Source organism: Papio anubis, chromosome 11 (genome assembly GCF_008728515.1).
Source record: "Papio anubis isolate 15944 chromosome 11, Panubis1.0, whole genome shotgun sequence".
In the NCBI taxonomy this organism is placed as follows: Eukaryota; Metazoa; Chordata; class Mammalia; order Primates; family Cercopithecidae; genus Papio; species Papio anubis.
In genome coordinates, this window is record NC_044986.1 from 83238053 (window position 1) to 83256217 (window position 18165).

The following is an 18165-nucleotide window of genomic DNA, read 5'->3' on the forward strand; positions in this document are numbered from 1 at the left end:
AAAAGTCTGAAAATATGACTTCAAGGTTTGGGTTGGAATGTAAGGAAATGTATATTGTGATTATTTGAAGTCGTATTTTTTGTATAGCTAGGATGACACTTCACATCTGATTTTGATAGTTTCTTTTTACATGCCGATATACCATAGACATCTTTCCATTTTAACATGATACATAGAACTCTGAACTCCATTTCTAGATGTATTTAACAGGATATATTATCCAATGATAAGACTAATTTGGATAGGATTTTGTCTGAGGGAAGGATAACGGTATAGAGAATCTCAAGGTTTTCTTAACCTTAGGGTTTTATAGTTTTTCATTTTTAATGTAGATTGTTTTCTGCTTTTTTAAAAGACATTATTGCAAGAGCATCTCAAGCAGACGTCGTTACAATCGTGATTTGGAACAGGATGAAGCATTTATTCCAGTTGGAGAATCACTAAAAGACCTTATTGACCAGTCACAAAGTTCTGGTAGTGGGTCTGGACTACCTTTATTGGTAAGTTAAAAGTTCCTATAAACATGAATGGTGTGTTGATTTAGAATGTGTCCTCATGATGGTGGACAGTATAATTATTGCAGATCAGGGAACAATAATGGACACATTTTTTTCTCCTTATTTAGAAAGAGGTGTGCGTTATTGCAAGGTGAAATTAGTTAAAAATAAGAAATATGAACCAAGAAAAATAGAATAGGCAAGTAAGATAGAGCTGTAAACAAGGTTAGGAACCGAGTCCTACAGAGAAGGGCGGTGGAAGTTAGATCACGGAGTCCTATATGAAAGGCAAGAGTTAGCTCACAAGTTTTGCTCTAAGCATTTTACCAGCCGACTTAAAGAGGAATCAGGTATAAGATTCCTTGCATCTGTAAGGTTAAACGGATTGATTGAGGGAACTGTAACTATTTCAGATTCTGAAATAAAAAAGAAGTTTCAACAGATATTCTTAGAGAGGATGCTTCTCTCAATATACTACCACCAAAACATAGTTCAATAAAAAATAATTTTAAAGGGGATTACAAATAAATACCAACAAATTTGGACTGATTCTTGGTATGAGAGAAAAAAAGATAATCCCAGCAGGTTCGTTTATATATGGAAATACTCAAATTTATGGGTCGAAGGAACTCTTATTTGAGAGGACCTGTGTTATGAACGCTAGATATCCAGATAGGTTTTAGTTTTTAATTGTATTCGATGAAAAAAACTGATCTCTTCTTATTTTATTTATTTTATTTTACTTTATTTTATTTTAATTGTATTGAGACAGTCTTGCTCTGTCACCCAGGCTGGAATGCAGTGGCCTAGTCTCGGCTCACTGCAACCCCTGCTTCCTAAGTTCAAGCAATTCCTGTCTCAACCTCCGAAGTAGCTGGAATTACCAGATGCACCACCACGCCTGGCTATTTTTTTGTTTTTTGTTTTTTTGGAGGGATGGGGTTTTGCCGTGTTGACCAGGCTGGTCTCGAACTCCTGGCCTCAAGTGATCCTCCCACCTTGGCTCCTAAAGTGCTGGGATTACAGGCGTGAACCACCGCACCCACTCTGATCTCTAATTTTAAAATTCATCTTATTAAATAACTCTAATTGAATTGGAAAGGTAAAAGTAAAACTGCCTTCATATGCAGACAACATGATTGTTTATGTAGAAAATCCCAAGAATGATACAACTACTGCAGCCAGTATATGACTTTATCAGGTTGCCGAATACAGAGTCATTGTACAAATATCATTGAATTTATATGCACTAGCAACAAACAATTAAGAAATTATAAAAACAGTATTTAAAATAGCATCAAAAACCATGAAATATTTAGAATAAGCCTAACAATTTATGCAAGACCTGCACACTGAAAATTATAAAACATTGCTGAAAGAAATTAATAAAGCCCTAAATAAGTGGAGATGTTTATAAATCTGAGGACTCAGTATTAAGATTTCAGTTTTCCTCAAATTGGTGTGTAATTTCATTTGAATCCAAATGAAAATCAGAGCAAATTTTTATAGAAATTGATGTATATTCTAACATTTATATGGAAATGCAAAGGACTAGAAGAGCCAAAACAATTTTGAAGTAGAAGAACAAAGAGGAATCACTACCTGATTTCTGGATTTACTGTAAAGCTCAATAATGATCACAATTTGGTACTGGTGTAAGGATAGATGTATCGATGAATGGAACAGATGATGGAGTTTAGAAAGGAACATGCACTTAATATGGTTAATTGATTTAAAAAAAAAAAAGGTGCCCAAGTAATTCAGTTGGAAAAAGGCAATCCATTTAACAGATGGTGCAGGAAAAATCGGGAATCCATTTACCAAAAAGTTAATCTCAGCCCTTACCTCCTCACTCTGTATACAAAATTAACTTGAAATGTAGCATAGTCCTAAATGTAAAAGTTGAAGTATAAAACCTCTAAAAGAAAATGTCCAAAGGAGTTATTGTGACCTTGGGCAGACTTCTCAGTACATAAAAAGCACAAATCATTTTTTTAAATGATAAATCAGGCTTTATCAAAATTTAAACCTTCTGCTATTTAGAAGACAATGTTAAAAAAATGAGAAGACAAGTCACAGATTGGCAAAACATCTGATACAGGGTGTTTGTGCAAAATATATAAAGAACTTTTGCAACTCAATAAGACAACCTAATTTTTTAAAAAAATGGCCAGAAGATTTGAACAGACACTTCCCCAGAGAAGATAAAAGAATGGCACACAAGCACATGAAAAGATGTTCAGCGTCAACAGGGATATACAAATTAAACACAGTAAGATACTACTACACATCCACTAGTATAGCTAAGACTGACAATATTAAGTGGTGACAAAGATGTAGATCAACTAGAAATCTCATACATTGCTGATTGGAATGCAAAATGGTATAGCTATTTTGAAAAACAGTTTGACAATTGTCTGGAAAGTTAAGGGTATACTTTCTGTACAATGAAGCAATCCTTCTGCTAATTATTTACCCAAGAGGTATGAAAATTTATCCACACCAGAGGCCTGAATGTGAATGTTGATAGCAGTTTTATTTATAATAGACATAAACTGGAAACAACCCCAAAGCTCATTAATTGGTAAATGAATAAACAAATGCTGGTGCATTCATACAGTGGAATACTACTCATCAGTAAAAAGGAACGACTTCTAACACCTGTAGCAGTAACAGTGGGTGAATTTCAGAAGTATTTTATGCTACATGAAGGAAGTCAGACACAAAAGGCTACACTCCTGCCTCAGCCTCCCAAGTAGTTGGGATTAAGGCATGCGCCACCACACCCAGCTAATTTTTGTATTTTTTTTTTTAGTAGAGGCGGGGTTTTACCATGTTGGCCAGGCTGGTCTTGAACTCCTGACTTCAGGTGATCCACCCGCCTTGGCCTCCCAAAGTGCTGGGATTACAGGCATGAGCCACCACGCCCAGCCAAAAAGTGAAAATTTTTTTACGTGATTAAAATGTTCTGTATTTTAATTGTGGTATTGGTGATTACATGATATAGATTTGTCAAAGGCTTGTTGCACTTTTCCCAAAAAGGGTACATTTTATGTAAATTATAAAATCTTGACTTAAAAACTTACAGGCTGAGGCAGGTGGATCACTTGAGGTCAGGAGTTCGAAACCAGTCTGGCTAACATGGTGAAACCCCATCTCTACTAAAAATACAAAAATTAGCTGGACGTGGTGGCAGATGCCTATAATCCCAGCTACTCGGGAGGCTGAGGCAGGAAATCGCTTGAACTGGGGAGGCAGAGGTTGCAGTGAGCTGAGATTGGCTGCTGCACTCCAGCCTGGGCAACGGAGCGAGACTCTGTCTCAAAAAAAACAACAAAATTTACAAAAGGATTCTATAATAAATGATACATAAAGTCACTTTAACTTTGCACTAAATCTAGTTCATTTTAGAAGCATTTCCAACTTGGAACATAATGTTCTTTTTAATGTAGAATGATCACTAATGCTTCTGAAAATGAAAGATAACAATCCATATACATCTTTTATTTAACATATATGAAAGTACTTCTGATATTGTCCCAAATAAATACCTGTATTCTGTGAGCAGGGGATGGATTTCAAGCAAATATATACGTAAATAAGAATAAAGTTATGATTGTGTGAAGTGCAGCAACTGAGAGGTTTTGTGTGCTATGAAGGTGTTTAAGTGAGAAAATAGCACTCTAAGTAAAGGGAACTGGACATTCAAAAAGACCCAGAGACAGGAATAAGCTTGAGTGAATTCTAAAAGTTGACATAAATCAAACAGGAGGTTTGTGGGTGGGTGGTCACAGCGAATAATGGGGCCAAGCCAGATCTTGCAGGGTCTTATAGATGGGATTTTTAAGATCTTTAACTGTCATTTGGACTTTGCTGCATAATAAACCATCCCAAAACTTAGTGCCGTGAAGCAACAAACATTATTTCTCATTCTGTGAGTCTGCGGAGCAGTTCATTTGTTGGACTTGCTCAGCTAGAGCTAGGTGGTATAGTTCACACGCATGGCCAACCGTTCATGCTGCCATTATTTGTTGTTCACAGGGTTACCAAAGCAGCAGGACCCCAGTCCACAAACATTTGTCAGGTCTTTGCTTGCATCACGTTCGCTGTTGTTCTTTTATCCAAAGCAGGTCATATGGCCTAAGCCCTGAGTCTGTGGGCCAGGAGTACCCATGGCTGTGTGTACTGGGAGGGGAATTATTATGACGATTTTTGCCATTAGCCACACTGAATAACCTGTTTATAATTTCAGAATACATTGTAAATTGTTTCATACTTTAAAGTACATTATGGCTGAGCATGGTGGCTCACACCTGTAATCCCAGCATTTTGGGAGGCCGAGGTGGGCGGATCACCTGAGGTCAGGAGTTCAAGACCAGCCTGGTTAACATGGCTAAACCCCATCTTTACTAAAAATACAAAAAAATTAGCTGGATGTGGTGGCGGGTGCCTGTCATTCCAGCTACTTGGGAGGCTGAGGCAGGAGAATCACTTGAAACTAGAAAGTGAAGGTTGCAGTGAGCCGAGATTGGGCCACTGCACTCCAGCCTGGGCGATAGAGCGAGATTCCATCCAAAAAAACAAAAAAAAAGTACATTATAAGTTTTTAACTGGAGCTGGTTGGGTATACCATGCTTTTTGATGAGATGGACTATCCCTTTGCCAGTCTTAATGGGTTTCTTTCATCAAGAGCTCAAACCTTTTACTTTTTTCTGTAAAGGTTCAGCGAACTATTGCCAAACAGATTCAGATGGTCCGGCAAGTTGGTAAAGGCCGATATGGAGAAGTATGGATGGGTAAATGGCGTGGTGAAAAAGTGGCGGTGAAAGTATTCTTTACCACTGAAGAAGCCAGCTGGTTTCGAGAAACAGAAATCTACCAAACTGTGCTAATGCGCCATGAAAACATACTTGGTGGGTACACACTGATTCAGTCAATTTCACGTTTGACAAGGCTAGTGGGGGTGCAGGTGGAAGCCTCTATATATGCTTTGAAAACATGCGAGTTCAACTATATACACTTGTCTAAAGGAAACCCAGTAGAATACATGGTTTAAATATAACATAGTCTGGAATGCCAACCAAGCTGTTTCTTTACTAACCAGCTGAAGAAACAGCAGTGAGCTTCAAATGGAAAATAATACTAGTTTATTGGACTTACTCCCATAGTAATGAAAACCCAGTCTTTCATAGATAATTTAAGCAGTGATTTAGGGTAACATATGCCTTTTCCCTTTCATAAGCCCAACAGCCCAACATGCAGTTTCATTGTATGTTCTGTGTTTAATGTGTGTTTCCCCCCATCTCCACATTTACACAATAATAGCAAAGTAATTTAGGTATGAGCTGGTCAGTCAGGTGCATAAGGCGATCTGGCTATCCTGAGTTTTCTTTTCCCTTCACCTCCTGTTTTCCTCCCTTTAATTTGTAGAGTGCATAGCACATTGCCAAGCAGGCAATTGTATTAGTTTCCTAGGGCTGCTGTATCAATTACCACAAACTGGGTGGCTTCAACCTCCAAAATGTATTCACTCACAGTTTTCGAGGCTAGAAGTTTAAAACCAAGGTGTTGGCAGAGCTGTTGTGTCTCTGAAGACTCTAGGGGAGGAGGCTTCCTTGCCTCTTCTGGCTACCGGTGGTTGCCAGGAATTTTTGGTGTTCCTTGGCTTATTATAGACAACACTCTGGTCTCCGTTTCTGTCATCAAGTGGCCTTCTCCCTGGGTGTCTGGGTCCACATTTCCACCTTATAACATCACCAGTCATTGAATTCGGGCCCACCCTAATCCTGTATGAGTTATCTTAACTTGATTACATCTGCAAAGACCCTCTTTCCAAATAAGGTCACATTTATAGGTGACATGGATTTTAGACATGAATTTTGTGGGGGACCACTGTTCAGCTTAGTACATAGCACTCACTGACCTTTTTCTGGAGGGAAGACGGTAGGAGAGAAAGGAAAAGAGCAGGACTGTGGACCTGGCAGTCAACGAACCAGACTGAAAAGGCAGCTGTGATGAGTCACTGATGGGCAAATGGGAGTTGGCTTAATTAGGAGCTAACTCTTAGTTGGACATTCTTAATTTTATTAAAGTGTCCACTTTTTGCTTTGAAATTGAGAGCCTTTTCCACTAGAGAATCATGTAGGTTGATAATATTCTCCAGGTTATTTGTATAATATGTGATCTTTTTCTTTTCTTTTTTTTTTTTTGTTTTTGTTTGTTTGTTTGTTTTTTTGAGACAGAGTCTCGTTCTGTCGCCCAGGCTGGAGTGCAGTGGCGCCATCTCAAGTCACTGCAACCTCTGCCTCCAGGTTCAAGTGATTCTCCTGCCTCAACGTCCAGAGTAGCTGGGACTACAGGCACGTGCCACCATGCCCGGCTAATTTTTGTATTTTTAGTAGAGACGGGTTTTCACCATGTTGGCCAGGCTGGTCTCGAGCTCCTGACCTCAAGTGATCCGCCTGCCTTGGCCTCCCAAAGTGCTAGGATTACAGGTGTGAGCCACTGCACCTGGCATATGTGATCTTTTTCTTAATCATATTATCACTTTCATGATTATTAAGATTATAATAAATTTATTGTAGAAGTACAGTTATATGTGTAAATGTAGAAATAAAATTTTTAGTAACACATTCATGATTTGGTGTCAGGCAAATTAAAGTTTCACTATCTGCACATGATACCTAAGTTTTTCTCAGTATCTAGAATGAGCATTACTTCTCCCTAGCCATCTCTGATAATGACTAACCTTTTAAACTCATCAATTGGACAGGTTTCATAGCGGCAGACATTAAAGGTACAGGTTCCTGGACTCAGCTCTATTTGATTACTGATTACCATGAAAATGGATCTCTCTATGACTTCCTGAAATGTGCTACACTGGACACCAGAGCCCTGCTCAAATTGGCTTATTCGGCTGCCTGTGGTCTGTGCCACCTGCACACAGAAATTTATGGCACCCAAGGAAAGCCCGCAATTGCTCATCGAGACCTAAAGAGCAAAAACATCCTCATCAAGAAAAATGGGAGTTGCTGTATTGCTGACCTGGGCCTTGCTGTTAAATTCAACAGGTTAGTGGTTCTTTGCCCCAGTCTTTTGAAATTTTTTTAATCTCCAAAAGATATTTCCGGCCGGGCGCGGTGGCTCAAGCCTGTAATCCCAGCACTTTGGGAGGCCGAGACGGGCGGATCACGAGGTCAGGAGATCGAGACCATCCTGGCTAACACGGTGAAACCCCGTCTCTACTAAAAAATACAAAAAACTAGCCGGGCGAGGTGGCGGGCGCCTGTAGTCCCAGCTACTCGGGAGGCTGAGCCAGGAGAATGGCGGGAACCCGGGAGGCGGAGCTTGCAGTGAGCTGAGATCCGGGCACAGCACTCCAGCCTGGGCGACAGAGCAAGACTCCGTCTCAAAAAAAAAAAAAGATATTTCCCTATTTGTCTTCAAGATAATGGAATTCTAAAACTGTACACATGCTCGTTTTTAGTAACATAAATATATAATTGGGGGGATTTTGTTCTTTTTACAAAAATTGTGTGCTACTCCTCCTATACGTAATTCTTGATATATTTTTTTTGGGGGGGGGGGGGGGGGTTTGTTTGAGACAGTGTCTCTCTCAGTTGCCCAGGCTGGAATACAGTAGTATGATCATAGCTTACTGCAGCGTCGACCTCATGGGCTCAAGCAATCCTCCCACCTCAGCTTCCTGAGTAGCTAGGACTACAGGCGTACACTGCCACACCCAGCTAATGTTTTTATTTTTGTAGAGATGGGGTCTCACTGTGTTGCCTAGGCTGATCTCAAACTCCTAAGCTCAAGTGAGCCTCCCAAAGTGCTGGGATAACAGGTGTGAGCCACCACGCCCAGCCGGATTTCCTTTGTTATAGTCTTAGCCATCCTTCCATTTCAGCTGATGTAAATCTACCTCATTCTTTTTTATAGATGCAGAGTTTTCTTTATCTGGAGGTACTGTAGTTTATTCTTAAGACCCAACTGATGAACATTAAAGGTGTCTTCAGTTGATTATTAAAAAGGTTTTAATGAACATTGTTGTATTTTATCCATATGTTATATATTGGATCCTTGTGCACTTGTACAAGCATTTCTTCATGATGGATTCCTAGAGAAGGGCCTGCTGAGGCAGTGAGTTTATACATATTAAACTATGGTATGTTGCATATTATTTCTTTTAGGAGTGTGCCTTAGTTTACACACCCATAAGCAGTAGAGATAAGGATGTCATTTTTCTATCACCACTTGATAGTGTCAGTATTTTAAAACAAATGCAAGTGTTAGAAATTACAAATTTTTAGAAAACCTTTGAAACCATTTTAATCTCGTAATTCTAGAATGGAGTGGCTGCGTTACACTTCAGAATTCATTTTAGGCTGTAACATAAAAGTTCCAGTCTTTAAAACAACTGTAAGGGACATTTAAATCTGTTGCAGTGTTGTGAGTCAGTGTAGTATTTGTTGGCTTAGATATTTATCAGATGCTATAAGAAAATACAGTGCATATATTGATCACTACTTTAGAGTAATTATTACTAATTGTCAGTATGATCATGTAAACATTGCTAACAACAGAACTATGTTGATTGGACCCATAAAGAAGAAAATGTAATTCTATGTCACAAAGCCTTAGTGTATCATATGAGAGTGGTAAAAGCAAACGATTCCTCTTCTATTTTCATATTCACCACTTCTCAGACATAATTATCTACTGTCTTTTTTTTTTTTTTTTTTTTTTTTTTTTTTAAGACAGAGTCTCACTCTGTTGCCTAGGCTAGAGTGCAGTGGCATGGTCTCGGCTCACTGCAGTCTCCACCTCCCAGGTTCAAGTAATTTTCGTGCTTCAGCCTTCCAAGTAGCTGGAATTATAGTCAAGTGCACACCACTCCTGGTTAACTTTTGTATTTTTAGTAGAGGCGGTGTTTCACCATGTCGGCCAGGCTGATCTCAAACACCTGACCTCAGGTGATCAGCCCTCCTTGGCCTCCCAAAGTGCTGAGATTACAGGCATGAGCAACCGTGCCTGGCCTTACTTTATCTTATATTCAGTGTTGTCCTCTTTCTTAGACACCAAACTTATTTAGTGACAAAACCTGACGTGAATGGATGTGAGGTATGTATTGCCCTTATCCAGTTGAGTAGGACTATCGGACTTAGTGTTTTGCTGCAGACACAGTACTGAGTACTGAGTTTGATTAAGAGTGCTGCCCCAACTCTACCGAGGATGTCATGTAGTATGTAGCATATATTTAAAGAAAAATCTGAAAAATGCTAAATTCCACAATACATCTGGCCCCAAGGAGAAAAAGAAGCTTTTATAAAATAGGACAAAAATGCAAGATAAACTATTTTATTCTTAGCCCTCAACTTGGACATTGGCTTTCTTTTGTTTCAGTGACACAAATGAAGTTGACGTGCCCTTGAATACCAGGGTGGGCACCAAACGCTACATGGCTCCAGAAGTGCTGGACGAAAGCCTGAATAAAAACCACTTCCAGCCCTACATCATGGCTGACATCTACAGCTTCGGCCTGATCATTTGGGAGATGGCTCGTCGTTGTATCACAGGAGGTAGGAGTTTGAGTAGTTTCTGATTATGTTTATTTACCCATCATTTTAAAAATAATGGCTCCAGTTATATAACTTTTTATTTTTTAATTTTTGTGGGCATATAGTAGGTGTATATATTATTGGATAAGGAGCTGTTTTGGTACAGACATGCTGTGTGTAATAATCACATCTTGGAGAATTGGATATCTGTCCCTTCAGACATTTATCCTTTGTTTCACCAACCAATTATAGTCCTTGAGTTATTTTTAAGTGTACAATTAAATTATTATTAACTGTAGTCCCCCCGTTGTGCTATCAAATACCAGGTCTTATTCATTTTTCTATTTTGTTTCTACTCATTAAACGTCCCCCTGGCCCCCTGCTACCCTTCCCAACCTCTGGTAACCATCCTTCCGTTCTCTGTCTCCATGAGTTCAGTTGTTTTGATTTTTAGATCTCACAAGTAAGAACATGTGAAGTTTGTCTTTCTGTGCCTGGCTTATTTTACTTAATGACCTCCAGTTCCTCCGTGTTATTTCAGAAGACAGAATCTCATTCTTTTTTCTGGCTGAATAATACTCCGTTGTGTATAGGGGCCACATTTTCTTGATCTGTTCATCTGTTGATGGTCACTTAGGTTGCTTCCACATCTTGGCTATTGTGAACGGTGCTGCAGCAAACATGCGGGTGCAGATATCTCTTTGGTTAGCTGATTTCCTTTCTTTTGGGTATACACCTAGGAGTGCAATTGCTGGCAGTTACGTAATTTAGATGTCACATACGTCAGAGTCCCCCAGACTGCCCCCAGGTTGTGCGATTTCACTTGAAGGACCACAGGACTCGGCATGTGGTTGTCCCAATGGCTAACATTTATCCCAGTGAAAGGATACAAATCAAAATCAGCCAAGTTTTAGCAAACCAGGCGAGGCTTCCCAGAGTCCTGTCCCAGTGGAGTCAGGGTGTGCTTCATTCCTCCTACGAGTTGTGACAACACATACAAAGTGTTCTCGTGCAGGGAAGCTCCTTAGAGACTTGGCGCCCAGAGATTTTACTGGAGGCTGGTCACATAGGCATCCTCTGCCTGGCATGTGGCAGAATTCCAGCAGGAAAGCAGATGTGCAGTACGCACCACATTGTTTGCACAAGCAGCCCAGGAGTGGTGAGTCACCCTCACCATTTCCGGGAGGTTTGATATCCATGTAGGGAACTGTTTACCATTCATGTATCCAGGCACTGGCCAAGGCCAAACCTTGCAAGCCGCCTTTCCTAAGGGAAGGTCTCAGGCCTGCTGTGTGAACCCTTATCTGCACCTCATAAGTCTTTCTACTGCAGAGCAAACTGAAAAAATAATAAATCTATTCATTAGTAGGAACAACCGTGTGAGTAAATAATTATACTTGAGGGTAAATGGCTGGTTTCGCCTTGCTTATTTTTTGTAAGGAAGATTGGTATGCCCTTTGTTGATGGACTCTGTCACAGTTGTGATGACATCCCTGGTGGAGGTAGAGGACGTAGTTGGACATAAATAAGAGAAAAACATACATCTGCTATTAAGAGTGAATCATCATGTCTGTATTTTTTCTTGTGTAAGAATCCGTTTTAGTTCCATAGGTTAGCAAAAGATGCTTAATAGATTGGTATATTTTGTCCAGCAACTGTTTTTGTGCTCATGTTTTCTCCCTTACAGGGATCGTGGAAGAGTACCAATTGCCATATTACAACATGGTACCGAGTGATCCGTCATACGAAGATATGCGTGAGGTTGTGTGTGTCAAACGTTTGCGGCCAATTGTGTCTAATCGGTGGAACAGTGATGAAGTGAGTGGAACTCAGTCCCCTGAAGAAGTGATTGGTAAATGCCACGAAAGATATTCTCTGCTCACTAAACATCTCTTTACTTTTCAGTGTCTACGAGCAGTTTTGAAGCTAATGTCAGAATGCTGGGCCCACAATCCAGCCTCCAGACTCACAGCGTTGAGAATTAAGAAGACGCTTGCCAAGATGGTTGAATCCCAAGATGTAAAAATCTGACGGTGTAACCATCGGAGGAGAAACTCTAGACTGCAAGACTGTTTTTACCCATGGCATGGGTGGAATTAGAGTGGAATAAGGATGTTAACTTGGTTCTCAGACTCTTTCTTCACTACGTGTTCACAGGCTGCTAATATTAAACGTTTCAGTACTCTTATTAGAATACAAGCTGGGAACTTCTAAACACTTAATTCTTTATATATGGACAGCTTTATTTTAAATGTGGTTTTTGATGCCTTTTTTTAAATGGGTTTTTATGAACTGCATCAAGACTTCAATCCTGATTAGTGTCTCCAGTCAAGCTCTGGGTACTGAATTGCCTGTTCATAAAACGGTGCTTTCTGTGAAAGCCTTAAGAAGATAAATGAGTGCAGCAGAGATGGAGAAATAGACTTTGCCTTCTACCTGAGACATTCAGTTCGTTTGTATTCTACCTTTGTAAAACAGCCTATAAATGATGATGTGTTTGGGATACTGCTTAGTTTATGATAGTTTGTCCTGCCTTCCTTAATAATGTGTGTGTGTGTCCATGCACATGCACGCCAGGATTCCTCTGCTGCCATTTGAATTAGAAGAAAATAATTTATATGCATGCACAGGAAGATATTGGTGGCCGGTGGTTTTGTGCTTTAAAAATGCAATATCTGACCAAGATTCGCCAATCTCATATAAGCCATTTACCTTGCAAGTGAGATAGCTTCCCCACCAGCTTTATTTTTTAACATGAAAGCTGATACCAAGGCCAAAAGAAGTTTAAAGCATCTGTAAATTTGGACTGTTTTCCTTCTACCACCATTTTTTTTGTGGTTATTATTTTTGTCATGGAAAGCATCCTCTCCAAAGTTGGAGCTTCTAATGCCATGAACCATGCTTACAAAGAAAGCACTTCTTATTGAAGTGAATTCCTGCATTTGATAGCAATGTAAGTGCCTATAACCGTGTTCTGTATTCTTTATTCTCAGTAACTTTTAAAAGGGAAGTTATTTATATTTTGTGTATAATGTGCTTTATTTGCAAATCATCCACTCCTTTACAACCATACTTTATATATGTACATACATTCATACTGTAGAAACCAGCTCATGTGTACCTCACATCCTATCCTTAAGGGAAGAAATGTTATAAAGTAGAACTAAATATGAATTTTCAGAATTAATGCATTCAAAGTAATATATCAAATCCAGGACTTTGTTAACTTCAGGCAAAAACTTCATTAGGGTAATATCATCTCAATTTTTTCAAATGAAAGGATTCTTTAATTAGAAATTTATGTGTCAGAGCTGTTATAAATTTATCAACTGTTAAATATGTTTTGGACATCTACATCATTTGAGATTTTTGGTTTTTTGATTTCTGTTCCCTAACTTGTGAAGACAATGAAAAATCAGGCAGAAATATTTAGTATCTAGTCAGTATCTGTAGCTACACTGTATAACTGTTCTTCAATAAAATGGTACATATTTTATAGATGCCTTGTTATCTCAAGAAATCTGATTTACATAAACTTATACTTCTTTAATGCCTTTTAAATATTAATCTCCTATTCTAAGCAAACAACTCATGAGTACATCAGGTGAGATAGTTTTATTTGATTATAACAAAATAAATGTGATTATGTCACAACATTGTCAAAAAGGTTTAAATTAAACAGGAGAAAATCAGCATATGTCCACCCATTACCAAAATGTGACTATCATTTAAGGTTAAAACTTACAAATTTGTCTACACATCAAATTTCACAAATTTGAAACTTGCCTTAACCATTTTGATTAATAAGTTTCATCTACCATAATTAAAGTCTGAAGTTTTCATCAAGATAAGTAAATTTGCATATGGATAATACCCAATAACTTGCTTTTTCAGAATTTTTCCCCATATGTATACTGAGAAATACAAATATTTTAATCTGAGTTGCCATATGATATGATCGCACTTAGAACACCCAATTTACTTAACCTTGGTTTACTTTTGACTTGATACCATAAATCTTTAAAATCATTTGTCATGTTAATAAAATATGTAAAGACAGGCAAAGTTTATTCTTGGAAATGTTCAAATGGTATGTGGAAGCAAAAAATTACAGCCAGTATATGAGACCACTATTACGGTTTTTTAAAATTAACTTGGTCTAGTAAAAGTGGTATCAAGAGTTAATCTTAGAAACTTGTTCAGTAAAAACATTTTCTAGTATAACATATTCTTTAAAAAGCAAATGCTGCCATCTTTGGAATCTTAATCTAAAAATGTGGCCAGGCGCGGTGCCTCACGCCTGTAATCCCAGCACTTTGGGAGGCTGAGGTGGGCGGATCACAAGGTCAGGAGTTCAAGACCAGCCTGGCCAACTTGGTGAAACCCCATCTCTACTAAAAATACAGAACTCAGCTGGGCATGGTGGCGGGTGCCTGTAATCCTAGCTGCGTGGGAGGCTGAAGCAGGAGAATCGCTTGAAACCAGAAGGCAGAGGTTGCAGTGAGCCAAGATGGTACCACTGCACTCCAGCCTGGGCAAAAGAGTATAAACTCCATCTCAAACAAACAAGCAAGTAAATAACAAAAAACAAAAATTTTGCATTCAACTTAGTTTTCGTCTCTCCTTTCCACTCTTATTCTTAAATCTGAAGCTCATCGAGTAAGTGAAATATTTAAAGAATATGATAGACCACCAAGAAGAAGTATTATGTAGTACCATAGTTAGTAAATTTGTAAAACCTTGGAAGCTATTATTTGGTCCCACTTGCAATTTAATGTTTTTAAATGTGTAGCTTCATTTAGATATCTATAAGTAATTAAAATATAAAAGCAAACAAAAAACCTAAACTACCTGACTATGAACAGGAAAAGTTAACCCTCAGTGAGAGTTATCCTTGTGAATTCTCTTTATGCTGGCAAATAGCTCTAGGATTAAAGGCACATTAGGGTTTCCTTCAGTTTGTTTATTCTAAGCTTTTACTGTGTTTCATAATGAACAAGTTTCTGATGTACAAAACTTGAATCCGATTTCTTTGGAAATATTTTCACAAAGTTATTTTAATCAATATTTTACATTGCCTTTCCAGTGTCCAGAAGTGTTTCTAAACTTTGAAAGTGACCTATAGTTTTTTAAAAGTATGTTTTCCTAGAATGTGCCAAATTTTGATTTACTCACTCTAACAATCAATACTTTTCTTGAGATGCTTTGTTCTGTTTAGAACAAAAATGCACTATAGTTTTTAAAGGATCATGCATCTTTGAGTTGGCCCAAGATCAAATTTGATATTGAATAATTTATTCCAGGGCAGCTTTCATAAACACACTTCATAGATGTTGTTTTGAAATGTTTCTAAGTATCTAAAATCCTTTCAACGGCAGAAATGATTTTTATTTTAACAAAAAGATTATGATGGCCCTCGTAGTGTTTAAAAGTGGTCATATTTATTACTGACTTGAGTCAGGTGTTAAAATAGCAGTGCCACAGCTCGTCTCTTGCCTAAGTGCTATTGTGAGAGTCACAGTGGAAACTGCAGGGAGGAGACGTGTTCCTAAGAACCAAAATCCAGGGCAGCAGCCTGTGAAGCCACGTGTAATGATGGTCCCATAAGGAAAGTGTGGGAATATGGCTTTTGCAAAGGATTAACTATTGTAATTTTAGCTTATGCTCTGTATTCTGTTTTCTATGGAATTATTTAAGCCCTTTTAGTGACCTTTGTCCTGGCCCATTTAAAAACTAAAATGTAGTATATATTGTATAAAATGAAAATATCATTATTGCTTCATTAGGGAAAACTGTACATAGGCATTGAAAAAAGGGTAAAAGCAAGCAGTTTTATCAGGCAATTGTAAAACACCAAAAATATAGATTTGTCTTTGATATGTAACACACTAAATGTATTTTGTACAGCATCTGGTTTAAAAGGTGCCTTATTAAGTTTACCGTTACTTGCTTTGTTCTATATACAGATTATGTCCAATGTATCATTTTGAAGTAAATAACCTTATTTTAGTACACTTTAGTAATGTTTTTTGTGATGCTACACTCAGACGGTATTGTGCATCAGAAGTTATCTGTTGAGATTTTGTAACATATAAGTTACTGTACATACATATGTTCCTGAGATGTGCACTTCAGCTACCAGAAACCCAGTATGGAGCACAGGTAGGTACACGCTTGCCTTGTGGAGATAGAGAACTTCTAAACCTATCACAATGCAGGGGTTTTACTTTAAAAAACAAGACAAAACCTTGTTTTCTTTTTTTGAGACGGAGTTTTGCTCTTGTTGCCCAGGCTGGAGTGCAATGGCATGATCTCAGCTCACTGCAATGTTTGCCTCCCGGGTTCAAGCAATTCTCCTGCCTCAGCCTCCCAAGTAGCTGGAACTACAGATGTTTGCCACCACGCCTGGCTAATTTTTTTGTATTTTTAGTAGAGACAGGGTTTCACCATGTTGGCGAGGCTGGTCTCAAACTCCTGACCTCAGGTGGCCCACTTGCCTTGGCCTCCCAAAGTGCTGAGATTACAGGCATGAGCCACTGTGCCTGGCCAAAACATGTTCTGATTATGGAAATGTACTCATGGCAGAAAATTTGGGAAATAACAGGCAAGAACAAAGCAAATTCACACAAAATTCTATTGCCAGACATTACCACTATGTACATTTGAGTGTTTCTTTTCAATCTTTTTTTCTTTTTTTGAGAGAGAGTCTTGCTCTCTCACCTAGGCTGGAGTGCAGTAGTGCGATCTCGGCTCAATGCAACCTCTGCCTCCTGGGTTCAAGCGATTCTCCTGCCTCAGCCTCCCAAGTAGCCGGGATTACAGGTGCATACCACCAAGCCTGGCTAATTTTTGTATTTTAGTAGAGATGCGGTTTCACTATGTTGGCCAGGCTGGTCTCGAACTCCTGACCTCAAGTGATCTGCCTACCTCAGCCTCCCAAAGTGCCAGGATTACAGGAGTGAGCACCGCACCTGGCCTTACTCTTTTTTTATGTGGCATTGTTTTTGTAATATTAGGATCCTAGTATGCCATTAAATAGCCATTGAGAACTTTTTTAAATGACTGCACAATATTCGACCAGGTAGATGGAGAAATTTCTGTGCTCAATCCCCTATTGAATATTTGGATTATTCTCGTTTTGAAAAATAAATACTGAACATCTTTATACATAAATCTTTATTTTCTTATATTACATTTCTGAAAATGGGACTAGTGAATGTGAACTTTTAAAAGATCCTTTGTTTAAGGTGGAAAAAGTCTAAGGTTCTTGGAAAACATTGCCATATTGCTGCTCACAAAGCTTTTCATTTTCATTCCTGCTAGCAGTTCATGAGCTTAGAGTGATGGGATGCATTTACCTGACCTTCAGATGCTCCTCCTGCAATGGGAATTGAATCCTTGGATGGCTTTCCTCCTGCTGTGCAATACTGTCTTGTCTTCCCCCCTGCCCTGAGTCCCACTGCCAGTCAGGGCTGTTTTCAGGTGTATGTGAACTCATCCCAGCAGTATGCCTTCTGCTGCCTTTTCCTAGGGAACTGAACATGTTAAATCACAGACAATATGTGGCACTGGTTAATGTTCCTCAAAAGAAATGCGTGTTTGGAGATAGCGTGTTACAGATTGCTCACGGGAGTCTCTGTTCAGTGTCGTTGTAAGGTAGTTTCTCAGAATAATCGCGGGCGCTCTGATGCAGCCTGGTAAAGAAGACTCGGTGATTTTTGGGGCCTGCAAATGCTTGCTAGCTTTCCTTCTGTCTGTGGAAACACTGTATAAATGTATTCATTTCTCCTTTCCAGCAATCTGTTAGTCTCACTGCTCCACTCCAAGTTTCTTTAATATTATTAATAGAACAGACATTAAGAAACAGAATTGTCTAATCCTTGTTCTTCCAAAATAGGTTTAATCCTTGTAGAGAGTTTCAAGCAGACACTAAGTCAGTTACTAAGTCTTCACTTGGAGAAACATTTGTCTGCTGATAGCAACATATTGACCATTCTGAATGTCATCCTTATATTAAGTTAGGCGCATGCTCCTACACAGCCTTGGCTCAGCCCTTGGAGCATACAGTCTTGACTGGGTGGACATGATCCGCTGAAAGTGGCCAGCAG

General features: G+C 38.8%; 1 protein-coding gene across 12 annotated transcripts in view; it reads left to right on the forward strand.

Moving 5' to 3' along the window:
* The window catches only part of BMPR1A (bone morphogenetic protein receptor type 1A), a 169004-nt gene extending 152935 nt beyond the window's left edge, over positions 1 to 16069 (forward strand). For all 12 annotated transcript variants that reach the window (XM_021943316.2, XM_021943311.2, XM_021943314.2 and 9 more), the window contains 6 exons: positions 356 to 500; positions 5218 to 5410; positions 7270 to 7567; positions 9903 to 10078; positions 11745 to 11875; positions 11963 to 16069. In XM_021943316.2, the coding sequence (XP_021799008.1) occupies positions 356 to 500; positions 5218 to 5410; positions 7270 to 7567; positions 9903 to 10078; positions 11745 to 11875; positions 11963 to 12088 (1069 nt within the window). In that variant the 3' untranslated portion in view covers positions 12089 to 16069. The remainder of the gene's footprint in view (positions 1 to 355; positions 501 to 5217; positions 5411 to 7269; positions 7568 to 9902; positions 10079 to 11744; positions 11876 to 11962) is intronic.
* The last annotated feature ends 2096 nt before the right edge of the window (positions 16070 to 18165 follow it).